This window comes from Dendropsophus ebraccatus, chromosome 6 (assembly GCF_027789765.1).
Source record: "Dendropsophus ebraccatus isolate aDenEbr1 chromosome 6, aDenEbr1.pat, whole genome shotgun sequence".
Lineage (NCBI taxonomy): Eukaryota > Metazoa > Chordata > Amphibia > Anura > Hylidae > Dendropsophus > Dendropsophus ebraccatus.
In genome coordinates, this window is record NC_091459.1 from 22109732 (window position 1) to 22137324 (window position 27593).

General features: G+C 42.6%; 1 protein-coding gene across 5 annotated transcripts in view; it reads left to right on the forward strand.

Annotated features, from left to right (window-relative positions):
• MYO6 (myosin VI) overlaps nucleotides 1–27593 on the forward strand; it is a 208312-nt gene that overhangs the window by 70107 nt on the left and 110612 nt on the right. For all 5 annotated transcript variants that reach the window (XM_069974661.1, XM_069974662.1, XM_069974663.1 and 2 more), the window contains exons 10-12: nucleotides 3436–3516; nucleotides 10575–10755; nucleotides 14881–15025. In XM_069974661.1, coding sequence (XP_069830762.1) covers nucleotides 3436–3516; nucleotides 10575–10755; nucleotides 14881–15025 — 407 coding nt within the window. The remainder of the gene's footprint in view (nucleotides 1–3435; nucleotides 3517–10574; nucleotides 10756–14880; nucleotides 15026–27593) is intronic.

The following is a 27593-nucleotide window of genomic DNA, read 5'->3' on the forward strand; positions in this document are numbered from 1 at the left end:
TGCCGATTTATATTGGATTTGCAGTTTGTAAGTTTTTAGTCTTGTAATTCCCACTGCTTGTCCTGTTTCCTTTTCAGAACCCATCCCCTTGTTTATTCCACTAATAGGATTAGTAGAGAATTGCCATAAGCTGTAGCCGTCAGGTTGCAATATACATTTTTTTTTTTTTAACAATTGTAATTTTTATTTATTTTTTTTTTCCAACAAAAAGGCAGACAGACATAAAATTGTACAAACTGGGTGATGCATATGTAGAGGCAGCAGAACATTGTTATAATGCATAACGTAAAATAAATGTCGATAAGACAGTTTAGCCCCTCCACAGGAGCAGGCAGGAAATTCAGAATAATAAACCGTAGCAAAACAGCAGCTACCAGATCCCGGTCAGGGTTCAGAGAGAACAACGTCTGCATGGGTAGGGTTCTGAGACCATACTAGTCCAGTAGCAAAAACAAGACAGGACAAGACATAGACGCGGGACAAGAAGGGAGCAAGAAATGATGGGGGGGGGGGGGAGGGGGTGGAGGGGGAGACAAGGACAGGGGAAGACAACGACGGGAAGAGACGGACTAGGGAGGGAACCTAGGATGAACCAGTGGCAGATGCTGCCGGGGAGGAGTACAAGTCCCAAGGGGCCCAGATAGAGTCAAAGGCCTCCAGCCGATTGTTCAGGGATGCCGTAAGGCGCTCCAGGGAGCGTAGCTCCCTGACTCTAGCCTTAAAGTGTATAATGGAAGGGGAGGACGATTGCCTCCAACCTTTAGCGATTAGGGACTTGGCTGCAGTCAGGAGGACCAATAGCAATTTGGCTTGTTTTTTCCTGATAGTTTTAGGGAAAAGGTTAAGGAGGCAGAGGCCTGGGTCCCTATGGATTGTAACACTGAGGATAGTGGATGATATCTCGCACACCTCCCTCCAGAATGGTCGGATAAGCTCACATTCCCAGAATATATGGAACTGGGAGCCTAATTCTCTAGCACATCTCCAGCAGTGAGGGGATATTGAGGCATTGAACTTATGTAACACCTCCGGAGTGCGGTACCAGAACATCAGGACTTTATAGTGGGACTCCTTATAGGTAGTACATATGGAGGAGGTGGCAGCCCTGTCCCATATAGTGGCCCAGCACTCCGGAGGCAAAGTCCTCCCTAATAGCGTTTCCCATTTAGACATATAGGCATGCTGCACCAGGGTTCCTTCTACAGGGGAGCCAAGGATGCGATAGATGTCAGAGATAAGGCCCGAAGTGGAGGTCCCCATTCTGACTAGTTGCTCGAAAGCTGAAGGTTTAGAAACTGTGAGAGCCCCCAGACGTGTCATCATAAAGTGTCGGAGTTGGAGGTACATAAAGTGCGCCGAGGGAGGGAGAGCATATTTGTCAGTCAATTTATCATATGGGAGGAGTGTACGAGATATGGGATCAACGATGTCAGCAAACTGAAAGAGTGCCTTAGAACCCCAGAGCTTGACAGTATGGGACTGAAGACCAGGAGGGAAGTTCGGGAAGAGCAAAAAAGAGTTCAGGGGGGAAGCAGAAGAAGTGAGCTCAAACCTGGCAGAGCACGAGGACCATATGTGGAGGGTGAAACGGATAGGTCCCAGGAGTGAGAGATGTGAGGAGCTAGGCGGTGAGGAGTGCCACAGGAAAGAGTTAGGGTGGAAGGGAGCTAGCCATATTTTTTCAATTTCCGCCCACTTCTTATACGCCAAATATTTGGACCATGCCGTGATTTGGCGTAGGTGCGCCGCCCAATAATAGTGAAGAAAGTTAGGGACCCCCAGCCCTCCTCGAGATCTGCTACTCATCATTACCGAGTTGGGGATCCGGTGCCCCTTGGACGCCCAAATAAACTTAAATACTGCTCTTTGGACACCTCGCAGCTCTGAGAGAGGAATACGGACTGGGAGCGTCTCAAAGTAGTATAGAAGTTTAGGCAAAATGGTCATTTTTACTGCCGCCACACGGCCTAAGAGCGAAATGTAATGGGGGGACCATTTAGTTAGGAGGTTCCGTATATCTCGGAAGAGGGCTGGGTAGTTAGCTGAGTATAGGGACGGATAGGAGGGAGTAAGGCGGATACCCAAATATTTAATGGAGGTAGAGGTCCATTTAAATTTGAAATTTGAGCTAAGCTGGGCAATCAAGGGGGCCGGCAGATTGAGAGGCATAGCTTCAGATTTAGAGGTATTGACCTTGTACCCTGATAGGCGACCATATGTACCCAAGAGGGAATGCAGGTTCGGGAGGGAGATGAGCGGGTCTGACAGGGTGAGGAGGACATCATCTGCGAATAACATGATTTTAAACTCCTTGCCTCTGACCGACACACCCCTGATGTCCGGGCAGTTTCGAATCGCCGCCGCCAGGGGCTCAATGCAAAGGACAAAAAGAAGGGGTGACAGAGGGCAGCCCTGGCGGGTGCCATTCGAAAGGGAAAAGGTCTCAGACAACATATTAGGGAATTTAAGTGCTGCTGTGGGATTGGAGTATAAGGCCCTGACCGCTGTTAGGAAGGGCCCAGAGAAGCCATAGCATTGCAATGCCTCAAACATAAAAGGCCACCCAAGGCGGTCAAAGGCCTTTTCCGCATCCAGGCTCAGCACAAGGGCACTCTCCTCTTGCAATATACATTTATGACCTCTGATATGGCTTCCCTAAAGGGGCTCATCAGACAGTCACCGATAGGGACAATGCAGCCAGGAGACATAGTAGAGGTACCCGTCTAGAGACAGATGTTAAAGGGGTTATCCAACGCTACAAAAACATGGCCACTTTTCCCCCTCTCTTGTCTCCAGTTCAGGTGCGGTTTGCAATTAAGCTCAATTTACTTCAATGGAACTGAGTTTCAAACCCCACCCAATCTGGAGACAACAGTAGGGGGAAAGTGGCCATGTTTTTGTGGCACTGGATAAACTTAAGCAGCTCATACATATAGGTTTATGTTACTGAAAGCTGACACTCTTAGCAGTCGGGGGGTGGGGGTGGGGGGAGGGTTTGATGATTTGTTTCTTTCTATGAGAAAAGTGACCCTAGAAGTTTCATGTAGCCCCCCACCTTTCTTCTTCATAGAAATTAACATTCATAGAGCCACTTTTGTCTTTTTAAGGGGTTGTTCACCAATCAACCAGAGATTTGTAATTTACTCTTATAAAAAAAAATCTCCAGTCTTAGAGCACTTATCAGCTGCTGTAGGTTCTGCAGAAAGTGGTGTATTTCTTCCAGCCTGAAACAGTGCTCTCTGCTGCCACCTCTGTCCATGTCAGGAACTGTCCATAGGGTCTTAATTATATCACTCCTAGTCTATCTACCCGAGACAAATCCTCATTGATCCGTTGCCTTTTAAAGGACCACTTCTCTAGAAAACCATTTTTATGCAAATTTTGTGGTCGTCATGAGATTTCTCAGTAAATTTTATCTGTTTTTTTTCCCCACAGTACCTGAATCGTGGCTGCACCAGGTACTTTGCTTCCAAGGACACAGATAAACAGATCCTCCAAAACCGCAAGAGTCCAGAGGTATTGTACACAGATACTATACTGTATTGCTATATTGGTAGACTGAAGTGATGACTGTACTGATTGATCGAACGATCAGTGTGGCCACTGAGTGGGTCTGACACGTAACGACCTGGGTCCCCACTCAGGGCCAGGGGAGCGGAGGACAGGAGACCCCGGCACTGGAGCCGGGTATGGAGGTGCATGTTATGTTCAGCCACCTCCTCCCCTACTCTTCTTGAGAAAAAAAAAAAAATGTCTGACACGGAACTTCCCCTTTAACTCTTAAAGGGGTACTCCGGGCTTGGGAGCTTTTTACTGTATGGCTGGGGAGGGGTTTGATATAGACGCCGCCGCCCACTTACCTGCCCGGTTCCAGCATCGGCTCACAGATAGCGCCGCCCCGTTTTCCCATTCCGCTTCCTGGTCTGAGCTGAGGCTTGAGAAGTGAAGTCTCCAGGCAGCTCAGGCATTCAGCTGCTGAGACGGGACCCCGCTACGACTGCTGAATGGCTGAGCTTCCTTAAGACGTCACGTCTCAAGCCGCAGCTCAGACCAGGAAGTGGCAGCAGGACAGGAGAACGGGGCGGCGCGATCCAGGACGCAGTGCTGAAACCGTATAGTAAAAATACCCCTATCCCGGGGGTACCCCTTTAACTTTAAAGCCTGTGTGTGTTGTTGCTGAAGCTGCGATATGCAGAACCAATAAGTGACTTCATCTCATCACTGGTCACAGCAGACACGTGCTGTGACTGGGGCGGGATGCCATTGCAGTCACTGATTGGCTAAGGTCTCCCTAGGGCTGTATCCAACTTCTCCAGCCACTGAGAGTCAAACACTAAGCGCCCCGGTATGGGTGAACCCAAACCTTTGACTAGTAATGACCAGTGTACTTTATGCGGAGCCATCATTTTTTCTAAGACTGAACTGAAAATATTCATAAATGCCGAATTATGTTTTTTTTTTTTATCATGGTTTTTATTTTACATGATTCAGTTTGCATAATGTTTTACATCGACAAGAATGACGGCTATCGTAAATCTAATAGTATAGTAGTAGGTGAATGCAAAAGAGCGTGAAAGTCTAAAACAACAAAGGAGATGAAATTGTTTTGTTCCATCGGTTCAAGCGATAGATGATAGTGTTGTTATTGTTTGTTTATTTATAGTACAATAGTATAAAAGCTTTCCGAAAGGGAAAACGGCTACTGTCTCTATAGCCGACATGCTCGAGGCATTATATACTTACATTCTCCCCATTGTATGTCGGGCACGCTCTGCTGGAACTCTGCTATTTGGATTGAATAGACGCCATCATTTCTTTGTAGCAGCGGGGCCTTGGTACATGTGTTACCAGCGTCAGATGTTGACATTGTGTTTTTCTCCGATTTGTGTTCGGAACGCTCAGCCTATAATTAAAGTGTTTCTCTCTCTTCCCGCACCTGATCCTCTTCCAGATAAGAGACACGTCAGTCATCTTTTTATGTAACTCCTATGCATCGCTTCCCCCGTGGTCTCCAGATGTTATAAAGCTTTGTATGTCCTTGACCTCCTTGGCTTTTTTTGGTCCAGGATTGTTGCCCATATTTTGCTTCTGAATGATACTGACATTCAAGCTCAGTGACACAGATTCATTGATTGATCTCGGTAAAATAGCTTATAGACGGATGCAGCGGTGGCTTTTTACCTACTGCCTGAAGCAGCTGCAGGCAGCATAGAAAGTAAATACAGGTATAATAGGCGAATGAGTAAATCAGCAATTAATGGCTTCCTTTTAGGAGATTAATACAGTGTTCTCCTCCTAGAAGTAGTCTGTGTAATACAAGTTATAAACATAAAAACTAGAATAAATAAATATATATATATATATATATGTATATATATATATATATATATATATATATGTATATATGTATATATATGTATATATATATGTATATATATATATATGTATATATATGTATATATATGTATGTATATATATGTATATATATATATATATATATATATATGTATATATATATATATATGTATATATATATATATGTATATATATATGTATATATATATGTATATGTATATATATATGTATATATATATATATATGTGTATATATATATATATATATGTATATATATATATATATGTATATATATATATATATATATATATGTGTATATATATATATATATATATATATGTATATATATATATATATATGTATATATATATATATATGTATATATATATATATATATATGTATATATATATATATATATATGTATATATATATATATATATATATATATATATATATATATATATATAGTTTTTATGTTTATAACTTGTGACAACTAAAGGTAAATGAGACATTGGCAGGTTACTAAAGGGGACTGGAAAATATCTAGTCCAGGTAGGAATCCCCGAAACACACACATTGTATAAAACTCAGACTATAAGGTTATAAATGGAGCCAGGAAGCTAGGGGAGGATGGTCGCATGCTTTTTTCAATCTCAAAAATGCTCTATTGACTATAAAAATCAAAGCTGTTTTTGGATGGGCAACCATTGTAATGACATATAGGTTGTACCCCATTGGAGAAGTGAAGGCATTTGCAGCTTGCACTATGAATAACGCATGGAATACATGATTAAATTATGATTAAAGGAGATGTCCAGCATTTTTTTTTTTTAATTCGGCGGGGGTGGGGAGTTGTGATGACGTCACAACTCAAGGAGGGGAAAAAGGCTTGTCCTTACTGATGGACTGGCCGCTCAACCAGTCAGTTACTGGAGTGGCATCCTGCCCCAGTTACTGACTACCTGAGCCGGGTCGTGACGTGTCAGCGCAAAAGTTCCCGGAGCCCGGCAGGGGTCCTGAGGCTGGTCCTGCCACTCACCGTGGGAATCTGGAGAGGTAATTTCGTACTTAATTTCAAATTCCCTGCTGCCGAATTTTGAAGAAACGCTGGATTTCTCCTTATAGATACTTTAAAGGGTGCTCCAGACAACGGGGGGAGCATAATAAAATCCTATCTACCCGTCCCCATGCCCCTGCAGTGCATCGTCACTGCTCACTGTCCCCCGCTGGGCTCCTGAAGCTCCCGGTCCTGTGACATTACCACTTATTCCTGTGGGGCCGTAATAGAACAGGAATTCGGGAGATTCAGAACCCCGGACGGCACAAGAGAACAGCCAATGCTGAGCGAAGGGGCAAGGGGACGGCTAAGTAGGACTTCGTTTTATGTCCCCCCACCCCTCCATCTTGCCTCGTTGGATCTTTAAAGGGGTACTCCCAGTAGTTGAAACATATTGCAAAGTTATATAACTTTGTAATATGCTTCAATCACTTATCTGCCCTCCCTTTCCTATCTTTTCCCCCTCAACCCCCCACCAGGAAGTGAAGTAAACTCATTCTTACCTAATGACTGTTGTCCCCAGGCTGTTCTGTGGCAGCCATTTTGTGACAATGACATCATCAAGAGGGAGGCGGGTCTAAGCCCTGTTAAGCCAGCCTCCCTTTGTCAAATGACACAGGTTCCTCAGCTCTGATTGGCCGAACAAGATGTAAGCCATCTAACAGTTCAGTTAGACATCCCAGTAGACAAAGTGCATCATGGGAAAGCCCAAACCAGGAAGTAAAGAAAAAAAATGAAGCCACCAACTGCAGGGACGTGCAAACAGCGAGAAATTCAAATAGAGACAGACTCTGGAGGGATGGTAAATGTAAAAACTATGTTTATGATTGATTGATTGATTGTTTTTATCAGCGCCGGAGTACCCCTTTAAGGTTGTTTTCCAGGATTAGAAAAATCATGGCTGCTTTCTTTCAGAAACTGAGCTAATCTTGTCCACAGTTTGTGTGTGTTATTGCAGATAACTTCTATTCAAGTAAATGAAATTGAGTTGTAATATCACACACACAAGCTGAGCATTCTTGGTGGGGGGGGTTGGGCAGCATTTTTTTTCTAATCCTGTATAAACCCCCTTTAAACCCAAGTAACTGAATTTTTCGGAGAAACAAAGGAGCCGAGTTGCTGTACTTGCCAATAGGCTGATCATTGTGCATGTAAACTGCGGCCTCGGAAATGAACGGTGCCATTAACTTTCCAAATTGCTTTTCTTGCCTTTCCCTTATAATATCAGGAAGACGAGGTATATGTCATGTAACCTGCAATTCTTTTTAGCTTTTAGCCTTGATGTTGTGTGAACAAGTGTGGGGTGACGTTTTCCAATGCATGATGTATAGGAGGAAGCTGCTTTCTATATATTTTTCTTTTATATCTTTTAATTTCTAATATTCTTTGCTGTTTCCAAGCCTGTTGCCTAATACAGCATGCCTAAACTATCTCCTAGGAGTAGAGATGAGCCGCTCTGCATGCTTATTTGTTTTATGGGTGAATGAGTTCTTACATATACACAGAGAACAAATTAAAATGTCATTAAATCCTACAGCTTCCATATGCCCATAAAGCAAAATGATTTAGCTGACGTAGTGCCTCAATTTACTTGCTTTATCTATGTAGTGTTACTTTATTATTTCTATTTTTACTATATATTTCTATTGCGGTGCCTAAGATTTAAACACTCGACTCTTACGCTGGTCATAGACCGATACTTTTGCCAGGACCACTATATTAAAATATCTTCCTGTGTTAAAGTTGAGCGAACTTCTAGCGTGATCACCCCCGAGAGTTGGGTATTTGATTAGCGGTGGCTGCTGAACTTGGACGGCCATAGGCTGTATCCATGTTTCGGGCAGCCTTAGGGCTGTATCCAACTTTACGAGCTAAAGCTAATCACATGTCGCACGCTCGGGTTCGGACAAACCCAGGCGTGCTTGAAGTTTGCTCAACTTTGTGTGTTGTAAAAAAGTTGGGACCAGTGGCCTTTTTTTTGGTTTAGAAATTTGCATTGGTATTGGCTGAAGCAAGTCTATGGCTAGCTTTATATGTGCAGAGGCAGCCATTTTTGGGGTTAAACCAGTTTTTCATTTTACTAGAAACTGTAAGGAAGATTGTTACCAGTGGTTCATGATATACTTCATATACTTCAGCCGGCAGAAGGCGTCTTCTGAAGGATGAGAAAGACCACTGGTGAAATCACTTTGCTCCAAGAGCCTTACTGCCGTATGAGGTTCAGGCTACTCTACCACTGTCTCAATGGGCTGGCAGGCTGGAGGGAGCTTAACCTAATGTCGTAAAGGAAACTTGTGAACATGGTATCCAGTCTACTTGTAACATGCTATAAAGCAGGAGGAGCTGAGGAAATTCATTAAATGGATCTGTGTAGCTGTCCGTCACTATGTAAGGCAGCTCACTGGACTCAGAGCTCAGAGTAAGCAAAGATGAAATTAATTTAAAGGGGAACTATGAGTAGGTTATACATATCTAACCTGCTGATAGCTTGCTATTGTGCACAGGGTGCCGAGGAGGAAGTTATGTCTCTTACCTTCCTCCTCAGAGCTGGTCAGTTGGAGTAATCTTCACTATTAGGTGCACTGTTAGGAGCACAGATGCACAATCTGCCCGCTCCTTCTAATAATGATCAATGGAGGGGGTGGGCCAGATGATGTGGCAGTGCTCCTAACAGGCCACTAGAGTGAAGATTACTCTAAAAGCACGGGACCAGCGCAAAGGAGGGAAACAAGACACAAACCTTCCTCCTCAGTATCCTGGGCGCTATCAGGGGCTATCAGCAGGTTAGATTTGTCTAACTTGCTGATAGTTCCCCTTTAAGTTATGTTATACAAACTCTTTTCCAACACCACTGTATAATAATCTGTCCAGCTTCCCATGCTGTGTAACATGAGATTGTTAGATCAGATTGCTTGATCAACACCACAGGTTCCCTTTAAAACCTAACTGTGCCAGCATTCAACTCCCCTTTAGTATTCATGTAGAGGTCCGGAAAACTAAGATTTGGTAGTTATTTGGTGAGGTCCTCACACTGCATATCTGTTGCATGTGCATTTGGCTTTGTGTTCAATGGTGGTTTTTCTTCTCTAGCTAACATGTAAAGGTTCTGCAGGAGAAAAACTGGGAGACACAGGTGAAAACAGTGTAAGGACCCAACCAAACAACTTTCTATTGGTCACCTTTCTTGACTTCTGAGTATTAGCCTAAGGGGCAAAATGAAAATTTGCTTCTGGACTAGGGGTTGTATAAGAATAATAAGCTTGCTGTACTCACCACCTCCGGATCTCCACAGCTACGGTTTCAGCTCTCCTGGCCCCCCACTCGTCTCCAATCTTTCTGGTTGTGTGCCGTCATGTACCGATCTGCCTACTCAGCCAGTTAGTGGCCGCAGCAGTTTCCCACCTCAGTCACTGGGCAGGTGGGCAGGTACTATGAGGTTGGGACAACACTAAACCCGGAAATGGAAACTAATGGGGGAACATAATCCTGGTTCGGTAGCTGAGGGGGACCAGAGGTGGTGAGTATAGTATGTCTATCATGTTTATACAACCCCCTAGCCTGAAACAATTTTTTTTGTTTTGCCTAGACAGCTTCTTTATGTTGATGACATTAGTTTCTGGTGGAATGATAACACTGCAATCTTATGGATATTTATTCAGCTCCCAAAATGGCTGCCTTTGATTTGTAGACAATGGGAATGTGTTATATATTAATATCTGGAGAAACAGCTCCACTTTTTGCTGTGGTTTGTATCTCAACCCAAGTGGAGCTGAGCTCCAATACTCTGAGCTGAAAGAAAGCATACTTACCTGCCCCACTTTTCAGCAGCTTTTTCCATGGCACCTGGTCACTACTGTATCCTGCTCCTTCTGACACGGCATGGTTGATCAGACATTTCCTGCAAGGTTAATATGCCACAGGAAGCAGAGAGCAGTAGGGTTCAGGCACCATCTGAATAGCAGCTGTAGAGGAGCAGGGCAGGTGAGTATGCTTTAAGCACTCCTGTTCTATTTCTCTATTTAATTTTAGCCTCTCCATAAAGGGGTATTCCACTGGAATACCCCTTCTATCTTTTTGCATGTGCGCTTTCCTTCTCTGTAGTGCTCTGTGATTTAGACGACACCTTTAACATAATTCTAATTTACATTTTCTATTTTGTAGTACCTGAAACATGGCTCCCTAAAGGACCCGCTCTTAGATGATCACGGAGATTTCAATCGGATGTGCATTGCCATGAAAAAGATTGGCTTGGATGACACGGAGAAGCTTGATCTTTTCCGAGTGGTTGCCGGTGTCCTACACCTTGGAAATATTGATTTTGAAGAAGCTGGGAGCACCTCTGGTTAGAAGACATTTTCCTCTATTATTCTATCAGTGTAAATGTCATCTGAAAGGCTGCGGGTTTGATTTGAGTCACAAAGCACAATGTTCTTTTAAAAGGGAAGGGAATAAAATGTACTTTAAATTACATGCGGAAATTTTCATCAGATGGCACACCAAGGACAAGGTCTGTAAGAAAAATGAACTTTTCACAACTCTTCCCTCTATAAGTAAATGGAAAGGGTGATTTGATTACGAGTAAATGAAAGCGCCATCTGCACATTTTGATTTGTAAAGGTCTTTAGGAAACAATAAAAATGCACTGTTGTGTGACTGCTGCATTGCAGGTGTACTGCCGAGCTGCTCACTGGTTGATGGGACAGATGGGCACCCTTTATAAGAGTTGTCTTGTACCGTCCCATTGCTTCGATTGTACCGATAGAGAACGTTCTCCATTGTCACAGTAAAGGGTTAAAATAGTCTGATGATACATACATCTACTGAAATATTCATTGTCATTGAGAAGATCCATGACATGATTATGGGATAAGGTTCCTGCCCTCTTATTTATTGGGTTTAGGCGGCATAAGAAAGTCGGAATATTTGGTTTGTTCTAAGAGTCAGAATTATTCATCGTTCTACTCAGGGACTCATAAAAAAATAAAGTTGCCTTTGATGGACGTAGGCTGTAATATGCCTTCAAATAGAGGTTTTTTTTCCCCCTGAAGTTTGATGTGTACTTCGGTGAAAGTTTTATCACTTGGTCGCTGGAGAATTTAGATGGTTTTATGCAGGGTGAATCACAAGAAGAATATGTAATTGTACGGGAGAGCTGTGTGTGAGGAGGAGGAAGGGCTGAACGGCTCGGAAAGGCTCTACAAACATAAGCACTGCACTAAGTGTTTGTGCTGCACTTCGCATTACTCAAGTGATACAGGGTTTTTCTGTGTAGTACAAATCTTCTGGATATATCAGACAATAGACTGGCTACCATTGTAGCTCCAGTTAAAATGAACTGTACATAATTCGGTTTATCACTGGCTTGTGCTTTGTATAAATACATGACATTTGGCACCCATTTCTCAGTCTGTGGGAAAAATAGGATGGATAGTAGATTTGTCTAACCTGCTGATAGTTCCCCTTTAATCTAACCTGCTGATATGTCCATATTGCACAGGAGACGCTGAGGAGGAAGGTATGTCTCTTACCTTCCTCCTTTGTACCTTTCCGGTGCAGTTAGTAGTTTGCTTCCGATCTTGGTAAGACCGTCAGGAGCACTGAGGCACCCATAACGCCAATCCGCCCTCGACTGGCCTGCTCCATTGATTATAATTACAGAGGGGTGGGCCGGCTGGGGGCAGATTGGCACTATGGAGGTGGGCAGTGCTCCCAACTGTCTCACCGGTTTATGGAGCACACAACTAACTGCACCGGAAGGGTGCCGAGGAGGAAGGTAAGAGACATACCTTTCTCCTTGGGATCTCTTGTGCAATAGGGACATATCAGCAAGTTACATTCATCTAACTTGCTGATAGTTCTCCCATTTACCTTTCCCTAGTTTTGTGAATTTTAGTTTTATTTTCTAGAAAATGTAAGTAAACAAAATGGCCACTTTATCAGAGACCCCAATATAGTAGAGTGTTGGCCCTCTTCGGAGCCGCAGCAGGTGGTCATGGCACAGGTTACACTAGTTGTTGAAACTCTCGGTAGGATTATTGGCTCATAGAGATAGGATAGGTTGGTGCAGTTGACATACAATAGTTGGAGGTACTGACATGTTCTGAAGAGACTGTTTTACTTCGGCCCGGAGATGCTCTGTAGGATTGAGATCTTAGAACTGTGAAGGCCGGAAAGCAAGGAAAACAGTCATGTCCCAGGAACCAATCCTGATCCCAATCCCTAACTATACAACCCTTGTGGCACAGTGCACTGTTCTGCTGAAAGTGTCCTGCTGCCATACAAGACACAGTTTCCTTGTAAGGATTAACCACAATGTTTAGATAAATCTACTGCCTAAACATCCCAGGCCCAGGGTGCGGTAAGAAAACATTTTCCCCACATTTTCCACCACCCTTACCTTTTGACACCTGGCAGGAAGAATTAAGCTTGTGCTTAATCTTGGCCCTCCCATAAGCATAGAGAAACATAAAACCTGGATTCATCAGGCCAGATAGACAGACTGCAGTGGTACTTTACCTCCATCTGCTGTTTTAGGCCATCTGTGGTAAGGAACATTGACCATAGACCTATTACACGGAGCGATTTTTAACGATTAACGTCTAATGATAAACAATCGCAAATGAGATTGTTTATCTTTAACCTGAAATCATTCACCATATTACACAGAACAATGGTCGTTAGTTACGATGGTTACTATCATCGTTATTGCGATTGTAACTATGATCGTTTACTCCTTCTGATCCCAGCAACCCAATGAACAATGCGCAATTACACTGAACGATTAGTGAAAAAATGCGGAAATTGAGCGAACAAATGCGATATTACAGCTAACGATTATTTTAGGTTCAGATCTAAATCAACGACATACGAATAATTTTTCAATTGTTTCCTGCAATTACACAGAACGATTATCGTTTAAATTCGATAGATATAACGATTTTTCGCACGATTATTGTCCCGTGTAATAAGGTTTTTACTACAACGTTCTGAGGGACATTTGTCAAAACTGGCTTACTGGTAGGCTAGTCTTAAACAAAGCTTCACCCCCATTTTACCTGCCTGGATGTACTATGAGGTGTACACCTCTTAGTAAAGCCGTTGTGCCTGCATTGGTCGCAGGGTTGCCCAGAAATCTACACTTGCTCCAGAGCAGGTGTAGATTTCTGCATGGCTTATGCCAGGTGTACATCATGATAAATTATCCAAGGCCTCCTCCCCGCTTTACAATCCCCCACTTGCCAATAGGTGAGTGGGGCTTACGGAAGGTGTGCACCATGGAAAAGGCGAAAATCTGTATTCAGTTAGGTAAGACAGTGGTGCATTTTAATAAACGTGCCCCTCTGTGCGCAGACTTAAAGGGAATCTCTCAGCACCTGGACCAAAAACGAGGTGCCGACAGTGTAGGTGTTGTGTGTCCTTTTGTGTATGATACTTTTCTTGAAGCAATCTGTTCAGTACATTTGCCACATTCTTGTCCCACACCCGCGAACCAAGTGTCAAAGAGGAGTGGTGGCTTGGTTGTGTGTTGCACTTCAGCATGCCTCACCACTACCTCCTCCTCCCTAATTCTGCTGCATATTTACTGGTGTCCATCCTCCCGCTCCACCCTGGTGGCACCTTCTTCCACGCATGCGCTGTTGCCGGCAAGGGCCGCGCTTGCTGCCAGTTTGCGCCTGTGCCATCGAGCTCCCGCTCTCGCGCTCCTGATAACCAAGATTGCTCATGCGCCAGAGGAGTGACAGATGCATGCAGAGGGCCTGAAGTCAGTGCCCTCAGTTGGGATTCACCATGTTCCTCTGGTGCAAGCTTAATCACGTCTATTAGGGGGACACAACTAAGAGCTCAGCGGCGCAAACGCGAACTGGCTGTTTGCCGCACGCGTCTCTTGCCAAAAAATGCATGAAGGGAATTGTAGTTTTGAAACAGCCGGAGGGCCAAGGTTTTAGATGGTCATTCATTTAGATTGTGAGCCCGACTGGGTTCGTTGACTGATGGGTACAATTCACTGGAATACGAGCAATAAGAAATAAGTAAGATAGAAGGCAAATACTTATCTGTAATTCCAGCTTTTAAGGCGTTTGCTACTTTTGTAAGGGCTTAAAGTGTTTTCTTTTTCATGCATAGAAGAAAATTCTTGCTGTTATTTCATGCTGCGTTGAAGCACCTCTCTACCATTTTCATTCCCTTTTTGTCTTCTCTCTAGAGCACAATACACATTTACTCTGTTGTTTTTTCAGCTGCTTGCTGTTTTATCATATACAATGTTAAAAAATAAATAAATATAAAAAAAAAATAATATATATTATATATATTATATGTATGTCATATATTGTTTTTTTATTTTTTTTTAAGAGAAATTGTATAGACTGGATCTTCTAGGAGCTAGTCTAAATGTCAGCTGCTGTTAACCAGTTAGGTGCCCCTGCCTATAGACCCATATTGACCCTTTTATTCTATCTCACACCAGGTGGCTGTACGCTAAAGAACCAATCAAGCAAATCCTTAGAATACTGCTCTGCGCTCCTAGGTCTGGATGAAGACGATCTGCGAGTCAGTCTAACCACACGGGTCATGCTCACAACAGCAGGGGGCACCAAAGGCACGGTTATCAAGTAAGATTGTTTTTTTCCTTCCTTCCTTCCATTTTTTTTTTTTTTTTTTTTTTTTTTCCAAAGCCTTCAACGCAAACAATTAAGTGACTGACAATATTTCTCCAGAACGACATCTTACCTCCTGGATAAAAACGCTCCTCCGCTCCTTGAAACCCTTCTTTTCTTATCGCTGTGCTTTGTAACAGCCGAAATGTGAGAAGTGAGACTGGCAATATTAAATCCAATTGAAATGATGGGCTACTCTTACCTGCGCCGAGCAGCACTGTATAATATGTCTGGGGCAGGTTACACTTTCTTCTAGGACTGTAACACTGTATGGTCTAGATAACCTAATCTTTTTTTTTTTCTTTTTTTTTGTGGTACATGACTGTCAGCAATTGACACTGCAATCCAGATCCCCCCCAAAGTCTGCCCTTCTGCATTAACCTCTGCAGCTAAAATACAGCAAAGACTAAAGCTGCTCCTGAAGGTTTTTACAGCCTGACTCTTTATAAAACACTCGAGTCCCCTAATACAAGAGCTGACTCCGTTTAGACGTTGCAGATTGATGGCTTGTTTATTTTCTCCTTTTATGTTTTGTTCTTTTTGTAGTTCCGCGGCTGTTCTACAGCATAATGATTCAGGTAGAAGTGCTCACGTTTCATGTATACATGCGAATATCTGCTTTTTTTCTAAAAAAATAAAATAAATATATATATATATATTAATATATTATGGAAATGTGTTCCTTTTTTCTAAAGAAGTACTTGTTGTTGTTTTTTTTTTATTATTACTATAGCTTTTCTGCATTGAATAGCCAGATGCATTTAAATGACATGAGTGATTTCAAGGATGTGCTTTTGACAAACAAGTCTTATTATCTGGAGGGCCGCTGACCCCTGTAGCATATTACATTCTTTAATGGAGGCTTGTTTGTGAGAGTCAGACTTTAGAGGATTTTTTTTTCTTCTCTTATAACCCTGTTAGTGCATCTCTCTTACTATTATGACAGTGTTTTATGTAATTGCTGCTTATGCAACGCCTGGGTAGATTTGTGAAAGGTGAGGTTATACTTTAGATTCAATTAGATGCCCGTTGTCGGTGTGTATGAGGTTTTACATCTAATACAGTATATCACTACGTTGACTAGAACATGGTCATTCAAGGCCAATAAAAATCCTATTTAATAGAAGCCTTACAGAAATGCAGGGGAGATTATTTTTTATAGATCTGTTTAAGTGACTGAGCTTGAATTGAAGGACCAGGCACGGCCTGTAGAGGTGCTGTTTTAATGGAATTTTTTATTTTTTTTTAAATACACCTTCTTGTGTCAAAATTAATTAGACCATTAAATGAGAAGTTCACCTATTAAAAAAAAGCTGTGCACACGCATTATGCAAATCAATAGAGATGAGTCCGACCAACTGCTTCGGTCATTTTCTATGGACGTCGGACTCATCTCTAATGATTTGCATAATGCGCGCGCTGAGCTTTGGGCGGCAATTTCTCCGCCCCAGGACCGGGTCCAGGAGGAGGACTTCCAGCGAGGGTTAAGTATGGCGGGCTCCACCCGGGGGGTTGGGCAGGCTCCGGCAGCCAGGGTGACAGGTCCTCTTTAAATGCAGATGAATGTGAGGCAGCCATACCACAGTAAAGGCCCTATTACACTGCACGATAATTGACCAAATCGGCTTGATTCGGACAATTATCGCTCCATGTAAGGGTGGGTTCATACTGAGGAATTCTCGCGGATAATGTCTGCGGAATTCCGCAGTATGTCTGCGCGCCTTTCCGCCGGCTCCATATACACCATTCTATGGGCCGGCGTGATCTGCTATCCGCCGAAAAATGACATGTCACTTCTTTCGGCGGATAGCAGAATACGCCGGCCCATAGAATGGTGTCTATGGAGCAAGCGGAAAGGCGCGGCAGTGCGCACGGACAGCCGACGGAATTCCGCGGAGTTTATCCGCGAGAATTCCGTAGTGTGAACCCATCCTAATAGAGAGAACAATCAGCCAATGAAACGATCATTGGCTGATTGTTTCTTTTGGCCCTTAATTTAATTTACGATTAAAGATGACGAACCACAGGAGCTGCGCCTGTGTTTGCGGCGGGTCCCGGCTATCCGTGATAGCTGGGGACCCGCCACAACTCGTGCCGACCACAGTATCTATAGGGTTAGCTCTCAGCACCGGAGCACAGCTTCGGTGCTGAGAGCCAACCCTATAGATACTGCGGTCGGCACAAGTGCAGCATCTATAGGGCTCCTGAGAGAGAATTCTCCCTCTACAGAGGGAGAATTCTCTGTATGCTGTCCATCGGGGCTTTGCGAAGTGTTCCCATAAGCTGATGTCCTAAAACGACCTGGGCATTGAGGAATTAATGATCCCAGGTCGGGACAGGGTTAAACAAACGGTTTACATTACCTGTCTTGGTTTACAAGACCTGATCCTGGTCTTCACCTGCAGAGGAGCAGAGCGCAGGAGGAAACTGAGAACGTGGGTAGTTAATGTAAACTGTTTGGGCAAAGGCTGCATGGACATCACTAACGATGTCCGTGCAGCCCTTGCTAAACGATTATCGGGAAATAGCCCCAATAAATAAGCATCGATCTTGAAGACTGCCTTGAAAATATGAATATAGCTCTGTGTGTATTGAGATTGTCTGTATCCTTTTAGATCCTTTCTTACTTTTGTCTGTTTGCCAGATGATATAAAATCCTGGCTCTGGGTTATTTAAGTGCAAGCGATCAAGTCCATCAGTCTGGAATAATGCTCTCCGGATTTCCCAGTATAGTCACCAAATACATCTTTTTCATGTTTTATGAATGTTTCGCCTCCATATCTACATTTCTTGACCCTTCGCAATTTGTCAGGTTATTTTATGGATCCTGACAGCCTAAAGAGTTTTTCTTGCAGTGCAAAAACACATTGCTGAGAATTAGGTATATCGTATTTTAGGAATATTCTGTTACCGTTCAGTCGCCAAGTACTGATCTGAAGTCCTGTAGTAGTTGTGGAGGCAGGAGGTTTATGTACAGTAAGTAAAATAAAGAAATGGACAAATAGACACATCTGGTGTTTTATTATTTTATTGGTCGATCAATTTCCCTTTATCATATGATGAAAATTACTTGGAACCCCCACAATGAGGGTTATTGTCTATAGGTAACATATCCCCTTTATCCAGCCACTTATCTGGTAACAAGGCTTATGTGCTAAGTTAACCTCTAGGGCCCTATTACACAAAGAGATAATTGTTAGATTCGGTCGATTATCACTCTGTGTAATTAAGGCAACGATCAACTGATTACAACGATCATCGGCTGATTGTGTCTTTAGGTCCAGCACCAAAATCATTGGCCGCCAACTGCGCATCCCTACGTGTAATAGTGATGTGCGGCCACTGGCTAACGATTGAATAAACGGTTATATATTAACCTCTTCACACTCCCAGTTTTCTCCTGCCCTCTGCTTGCTTCCCAGGCCGCGGCTGCAGCTTCAGAGCGGTCTCTGAGCTGACAGGCTGCTGAGCCAAACACTGCCGGGGCAGTCAGCTCAGACAGACTGCTGTAAGGCTGCAAACAAAGCGCCGGAGTGCTGAGGATGACCGGGAGTGTGTACAGGTAATATAACAACAGTTTAGGGAAAGGACTGCACGGACATCGCTAACGATGTTCGTGCAGCTCTTGCTAAACAATCATCGAGCCGTGCAATAGGCCCAGTAATAAGTAATCGCCGCTTGTTTACATTATTGATCAGGTCGACATTGGCCCGTCTAGTAGGATCATTAGTATTTTGCACCTCATTTAGATACAAAAAAAAAAAAGTTTTATGCCTCAAAAATGCTGAACGGTTTTTTTCATTAAATAATATTAAATTAAGTAAGTTATCTAGCAGGGGAATAGTTTTTATGTACTGTTGCAAGTTTATAGAAAACAATAAAGTAGCTATGCTTACCTCTCCACGCTTGCTTGGTGTCCTCCGGGTTTCCTGTTGAATAATCTTACCTCCACTTCCGAACCTGACTCGTCTTCATAGTGACAGCCAATCACTGGCCGCAGTGGTGTCCCGTCTCAGTCAATGATTGACTGAGTAAGCTGTCACCTCTGAGATGAGTCTGTCTAGGAAGTGGAGGGGGATCAGCAGGGGGACCTGGAGATTCATAAGAGGAAACCAGGGGGAGTACGAAGAGGTAAGCATTGTTCTTTTTAATTTAAATTTTTATTCTTTCTATATACTTGCAACAGTGTATAAAAACTTTTCTCACGCCGGATAACCCCTTTTAAAATTTATCAGTTTACAAGTAATTTTGAGCATGCTTCCACTGGACTCGGGAGCAGCGGAAATGCATATTAGTATTTTCATTAGCTGTTATTACCTTAAATTATTCAAAACTGTCAGAAAAAAAACATTCTAAAAATTCTGGACTCATTTTGGACTTGAACGTTTTTTAAACTCTAAATACCTAATAGATAGATGTATCTTAGTTCTACAGACAAGACATCGTAGGACGAACACCCCCTTGTTTTTTGCCAGTTGTGACCTCAAAAACATTACACAGACTCCTTTTGGACAATTATTTCACCGGTATTTCTCTGAACATACAGTGAATAAAAGTTGTATAACGTTCATACAGTGATTGCTTTGTACTGTATTTTGAGTTCAGGAAGTAGACGGAAGAACGTCCTCTACTTAGATTGTTTGTAAACAGAGTTGTCTTGAGTTGATTGAAATAATAATTTGCTGGCAGGCGAGCCTTGCTCCGGGAAACATGAATGCACACAAAATGCATCTGTAGTTGTGGATGTGAACTTGATGTGTAACTCATTAACTTGCTTTTCTGTGGGTTTTCCTTTCCTGCCTTTGGGGACAAATAGTTGTTCATGTTGGAAGTTAATTAGTAGTTCGCCTTCTTCCCTTTTGGTTTTTCCTCATCTTTTGCTACCCAGAGAATATTGATAATATGAATTGCAAATCTCCATAAATTCATAGAATTTCAAAGCTTCATTGGCTTTTCATCAGCAATTTTGCATAGCTTCATCCGCTGCTTCACAGATTGTAGCGCGGACAGTTTGAAGTGCGGCGACGAGGCCAGACCATATGAAACTTGTTTTCTTCTCCCCTTCTTCTAAGACATTTGTTGTTTTCTATGTTATAATCTGAAGAGCAGATATATAAACTGCATTTACCAATTCTCTTTAATCACTGCTCTTTTATGTTCCACATTGCACAGTACAAACATTCGGAATTTTGTTAATGTTCCCAGGCCAGAAACGATTCAGTTCTGACGTTCAGGTTAAACCATTGAAAATAGGAGAAGTCTTAGAAGAGGCGCGAGGAAGACAAGTGTCAAATAGTACTGCCTGATCCTTATATCATGTGTCCTACTAATTTACTTCTAAATGGATCTACTTAAAGGGAGGGCAAGAACTTAAGTTTAGTAGGCCTCAGTGGTTAGTTTAAACAGAATGTAATGGGATTGCTGTAAATGCATACAATACAAAAGATGCATACCCTGTTTCCCCGAAAATAAGACATCCCTGAAAATAAGACCTAGTAGAGATTTTACTGAATTGCTAAATATAGGGGCTCCCCGAAAGTAAGACTCAGCGCAGTTTTTGCTTTGAACACCAGGGCATGCAGCTGTGATTCTTTTTAGCCACCACCATTGCCCCCCACCTTCACCGTCCGCTGCAGAACAGCTGCAGGCTGGACATGAAGACCGCCACATGTCACCAACCCTGATGTTCCCTTCCGTGGCTTTCACTTGTGCAAGTAAGGCATCAAGAGGCCCGTCACCTGCTGCCATCCCGGTTGTCCCCTACTGCCGGATGTAGAGCTGCACACAGTCTGCCGTTATCCCGTCATCTGCCGCCATACTGTACACTGTCTCTTCTGTGCTGTACTAGTGTGCTGTGGTGAGCTCCCTCTGCTGGCCGGAAGCAGCTCTGTCCCTCCTATGCATGTGACGTGAATTCTTCATGGAAAAATAAGACATCCCCTGTAGATAGGACCTAGCACGTTTGGGAGCATAAATTTATATAAAACACTGTGTTATTTTCGGGGAAACATGGTAATTAATTATTTTGTCTATTTTGATATTGGTTATATTATATGACTGATATGCATCACATTAGCGTATACATAATTTGACTTTATTGTACCTGGTTAACGCATGGGACGTTGTGTAGAGTGGTTTTAAAGGGGAACTATCAGCAGGTTAGACCTTCCGTTATGTCCCTACTGCACAGGAGGCGCCAAGAAGGAAGGTATGTCTCTTACCTTTCTCCTTGGTGCCATGCAGTTAGTAGTTTGCTCCATGGTCCGGTAAGACTGTAAAAGCACTGCCTGCCCCCATAGCGCCGATCCACCGGCCTTACTGGACTGTGGTACAAACTACTAACTGCACCGTAATGGCGCAGTGGAGGAAGGTAAGAGACATACCTTCCTCCTCGGCGCCTCCTGTGCAGGAGGGACGTATCAACAGGTTAGATTTGTCTACTTCCCCTTTTAAAGCATGCTTCCACTGGACTCAGAAGCAGCCGAAATGTGTATGCGATGATTCATATGTCTCCATCCAGCAGTCTGATGGACTAGTCTCTGTTTGGCGTGGAGGAGGTGGCCTCCTAGAATGCATTGGGCCAACTGCAAAGTTTGATTAAGAAGAGATAATGCCATAGAGTTGTTTTTCAGGGGTTTTCCTAGGCCCCTTTAGTTTCAGAGAAGGTAAACTTCAGCTTACCAAGACATTTTGGACAACTTACAACTTTGGTATCATTTTGGGTTTGGCCCTTTTCTGTTCCAGTATATCGGTTTTCCAGTGCATGAAACAAGGTGTATAAAGACATGGTCTGGTGGGAAAGCACTTGACAAGGCCGTAAAGAGTCCTCTCCTCAACCTAATCCAACACTTTTCAGATGGTCTAAAATCTATATTGTGAGCCAGGCCATCTCATCCAACACCACTGTTATAAATGCGCTTTTAGGTAAATTATGCAAAAGTTCCCACAGACAATCTCTAAAATCTTGTTAATGTTAATACTTATCGATTTAGAATGGGATTTCCCAAAGGCTTCTATAGGTGTCCTTATACTTTAGTCCATATAGTGGATCTGTGTACATATTAAAGCAACTCTGTCCATCCGTTTGAGAGTGAATCCTTACCGTTCGTGTCCTTTAAAAAGTGCCCCGTGCCTTGGTTGGAGCAAAAAATTACTTTTTAAACTTGCAGCACTTTGTCATATTGGCATGGCCTAGAGTATCTGTGCCCCAAGTCTGCGACGCCTCTCCTTTTTTTCCTCCCCACCCTACTCATCATTAGAAACCCTCCTCATCACCTGTCTAAACAGTGCACATCTGCCATAGCGATACAGGTGCACTGTTTAGACGAGCAATCAATAGAAATCCTACCTGGGGGCGTTTCAAATGATGAGCAGTTTTGGGAGAAAGAAAGGAGAGGCGTTGCAGACCTGGGGCACAGACACTCTAGGCCACGCCAGTATGACACAGCGCTGCAGGTTTAAAAGGTTTTTTTTTTTTGCTCTAACCAATGCACCGAGCACATTTAAAAAGACACAACCGAAAAGGATTTACTTTCATCAAACAAATGGTACTAGCAGTTTGGTGGATACAGAGTCTCTTTAACACTTATATGTGTATGCATACCTAGCGATCTCTCAGTACAGCATTGCGACATAACATCACCTGTAGTTTCATAGCAGAGCTCTCAATCACTTTGCAGTTTCCACCTTGCTGGAGCTACAACAGCGAAGGCCGTACTTTCTACTCCAGATGCCTTCCTCCTTTTGTGTATACCATCATACATTTATCACATATGCTGGGCCTCCAGACACCCCCTAGGAAAAGTAAAGGAAAACCGCACAACGTGCAAATCCTTTATTCTCATTACACAGAAAAGATTAATTGCCAGAGTAAAGTGAATGCCGCAATGCAGTACAATGACTATATATATATATATATAATGTGTGTGTGTATATATATATATATATATATATATATATATATATATATATATATATATATATATATATATATATAAAATGTCTGTATAGGATTATACTTTGTTTTGGTGAAATGGCCACATGAATGGCAGCTGCAAAATTGTCCTCGGTACAGTTCTAGTAGCGATTGCAGCTCTCCAAGGTTCTTGTAATTTATTGTGTGACAAGCGTAAGTGACAGCAGCCTTATACTTATAGGGAGGCTAGTGTACCTTGACAGCGTCTCCTGATAAGCACAGATCAGCATGGCTAATCCCCAAGGTTTATGTTGATTCATCGCATGTCCTTTTACATAATACAGGATGGCAATGTCACGCAGGTAACTACCCCATCAATAAGTGTTACAGAATCCAGCCTAACGCATGCCGCAGTCGATCGCTCGTTGTCCTGACTCCGGGGCGTTCACATCACGAGCCTGTTCCATTTCTGCTTCGTCTTTTCGTGTTTATGTATTCATTGAGTTAAGCAGCTGCCTTGGCAAATATTAGCTGTGTGGATGAACTTTTTCTATCCTGTACTCAGCTCATAAATTGGCTTCATAATTAGCCTGGATACACTCAATACTAATAATACGCTGCAAAGTGGAAAGGAATCTGTCTCCCGGCACATGGCCACCACTATGCAAGTGCCCAGGGTATGGAGAGAACGGCTAAGGACGGCTCTGTCTGGGGTTACACAGTAAATTCTGCCTCTTGGCATTCTAGATAATTTTATTGCGTTTCTCTAATTGAATAAGAATGATTGAAGATAGCCAAGAAATTGGCTGGAACCTGGAAGGTTATATTTACACCTAGCATGTAGGCTGGGGATGGCTGCAGAGGACATCGGCAGGGTGTACTCGGCTCATTTTAAGCATAAAATCTGCTGTGAAATCCTCAATATTCTATCCACCGAATTGGGTGTAGACCAGGGGGAGGGAACCTTGGCTCTCCAGCTGTCAAGGCATGATGGGAGTTGTAGTTTTGTAACAGCTGGAGGGCCAAGGTTCCCTACCCGTGGTGTAGACCGTATGCACATAAACGTGCTCATTGCACCCTGCTGATTTTGTCTGCCGTTTTTCCTTGTTTTATTACTATTATTATTATACACACCATTGCCCATAGGCTCCTAATGTGTATACATAATTGTATGCAGGATATCTATCTATCTATCTATCTATCTATCTATCTATCTATCTATCCTGCATTCAATTATGTATACACATTGGGAGACTAATGGCAATTGTGGGTGTGTATAATAATAATCGTACTAAAAATAGTTTGGACATATATATATATATTATTATAAACACACACTCTGCATACAATTATTATTAATTACACATTGGGAGCCTAAGGGCAATGGTGTGTGTGTGTGTGTGTGTGTGTGTATGTATATATGTATGTGTGTATATATATATATATATATATATATATATATATATATATATATATATATATATATAATGCATGGTCTGTTGCTCTTTCCAGTTAATTTAACAAAAACTAAACAAAACACACTTTTAGCTTCGATTGTGGCAGGGAGCCTTAGAATACATATGACATCTGCAATGGGAGCAATGTGAAAATTGGTATAGATATTCATAGAGGAGCATGTGAACATTCCCCACCCTCTGTGTCCACCATAGGAATATACAGGCTCAGTGGTGGACACTGGGGGGTGGGGCACGGTCACATGCTTCTCCATGTCAGCCATCTTATGGACAGAGTCGCCACAGGAAAGGACAGCACAGCCTGGAAGAGGGGAGTGTGATTTTAGCTCTATGAGATACACAGGGAGCTGCTATCAGTAAGTGCAGTGCATACACTTACTAATACTACACAATGAACAATCTTACTATAAAGCGGCCAAACCCTTTAAATCTCTGCACTACAGTACTGACACGTCTAATTTACATGTTCTACGGAAAGCGTGAATCGGGCCTAAGTGAGATTTCACGAGTGGTTTTATTTGAATTCCGACGGCTTTCTATGTCCGTTCTATCTTATTTCTATTTTATCTCTTTGCTTTCTTCTATTTTATGTAGCTCTATAAACATGTGTCCTGCACGTTTCCATCAAACCGCTCCAACCTGTACGCTGTCTATGAGGAACGAGGCGACTGTCACTTTAGTGAGAGTCATTTCTATTCCTCCTGGGAAAGTTCTTTTACAAATGTGGTAATTGTGTATTAACCAACATTGATCTATAAAGCAGTAACATAGACTCCCTGATCTCAACAGACTATAGCTTCACTTAAACGTGACTTGAATGATAGGACCTTGTAGGCCTTCACTTCTGGAAATTAGCATTCTAAGAGGATTAATGGATTTAAAAGGCCAGAAGTATTATACAGCACTCTAGTTCTCGCCAACAAATAAGCTGAAAACATAAAGCAGAACAAACTGGGGTTAAGTTTAGCCTTCCAAGAAAATCAGATCTCCGGCTTCCCAATAAAGCAATGATAAGGTCTACGTCCGTCAATAAATTGGCCCATCGTATACGGCAATAGCAATTTTTATATACTTGTCCTACGTGAAGAAGTGCTTAGCACTAAGGCAATTCATGAATTTCTATCATTAAAGTCTTGTTGTTTTCCTGTCGTTTCTTCCGGCAGCTATCCTGAGCCTTATTTTATTTGTTTTCTGAAGGATATCCACAGGAGATAGAATGGAGATTGTGAAATGCAATGTTTTTCTGGTTTCATTAATAGGAAAAGACTTCTTGCATTGAATAACAAATATTCATCAAAGTGGCCGCTTGTAAGTTGCGACGCGGAACCCTTTCACATGTAGGAACGATGGAGTCACGCGACCAGGCAAACCTAGGCTACAGACAAAAATTTTTTTAAAAGAAATTTAAAAAATGCTACAAAAAATGTGGTTGTAAAGCTAGTGTATTTATGAGCCTCAAAATATGTTGTGTGAATATAGCATGAACCACCTGGGAATTGCACTTGCGATGCTACTGCCGTCTCACATTGATTTTAGATAGTGAACCCCTAGCCCTAAGTTAAAAATGTAAAGATTCTTGTGCCTAATCACACTGTGTGTGTGTATAGTCCTGTACCAAGCACGCTTCCCCTTGGTCAATCCAACATACAAAATAGAATGATCAGGACACTTTAGGCTTCAGAAACTTTTTTATTTTTTTACTTTTTTTCTTTTTTCTTATGCAATATAAAATAACATCTTGTACAAAAATGTAACATAACACATCACCACAGTGCGCAGGATTCGGGAGTTTCAGATGTTTAAGCCACGTTCCTGGCCTGCTCCATTCCTCCTCTGAGACTCTCACTCTCTTCAGACGGTATGACGACTGAGCGTGCTGCTACGTTTCGGGGTCCGCCCCCTTTCTCAAGCATAGTCCAGTAGTGCACCCTTCACCAATTTATACTAGTAGATCATTTGCATATAAATTACTAAAAACAATCAGATTCAAAAGTTGAAAGTTATACACTAATAAAGATGGCTACTAAACTTTACTGAAAAACTATGTTCTTTACTTTAGTAATCGCCCTCATTATTTAACGTCATATTAACCAAACATGATGACATACGCATTCATCTCACAAAAATACAGAGAAATTGCAAATCTCGTTGAGTCCCTTGGGATGTAGACTCTCTAGCAAGTATATCCAGTAGGTTTCTTTCTGTAACAATTTCTTTTTTATCTCAGTTTTACTTATACCATGTACCTCCTCCAAAATGAGCCACTTAAGATCATATACTTTATGATTAAATTCATGGAAATGATGTGCCACTGATGTTTCTCCGAATTTTTTGGAATCATCCAACCCTTCGTTCTTCTGTGATTTTTGTGCATATGTACGTATGGCAGACTTGTGTTCATTTAATCCCAGTCTGATTTCTCTCGTAGTCTGCCCTACGTACACACGCCCACATGGGCAACGCAACATATAGACAACGTTAGCTGTCCTACATGTATACATGCCCTTCAACATGATTTTGTTCCCTTTTTGGGGATGATTCACACTATTCCCCTTGATGATACCATTACAATTCTGACAGGATAGACAAGCGAACGTCCCCTTGCGACAAGTTCTTAATCTCATTTGTCTGGTTTTTGATGGCCCTTTTATATCAGATTTCACTACCATATTTGCTATTAACTGTCCTTTTCTATATACAAATAATGGTGGTTCCTTAACCCCTTAACGACATCGGGCGTAAATTTACGCCCTCGCAGCCTGGTACTTAACGCACCAGGGCGTAAATTTACGCCCGATGTTTCCCTGCTCGCTGTGTGTTCACACAGCGATCGGGGAAGATGGCCTGCTATAATGTATAGCAGGCCATCTCTGCTATCGGCTGGTCAATATAGATCAGCCGATAGCAGCTGAATACAGCTTTCCGGGTCATCGGTGACCCGGAAAGCAATAGCGATTGGTGCTGTCCGGGACAGCATCAATCGCCATTAGTGTCCCCAACAAAGATGGCGCCGGTGCCACCCCCACGATCGCCGTGATAGGCCGGCCAGTACCGGCCGGCCCATCACGGCGATCTAACAGTTAAAAAGAGTCCGGCCGAGTTCTGCACCCCTCAACAGGTGTGTGTGGTGCAG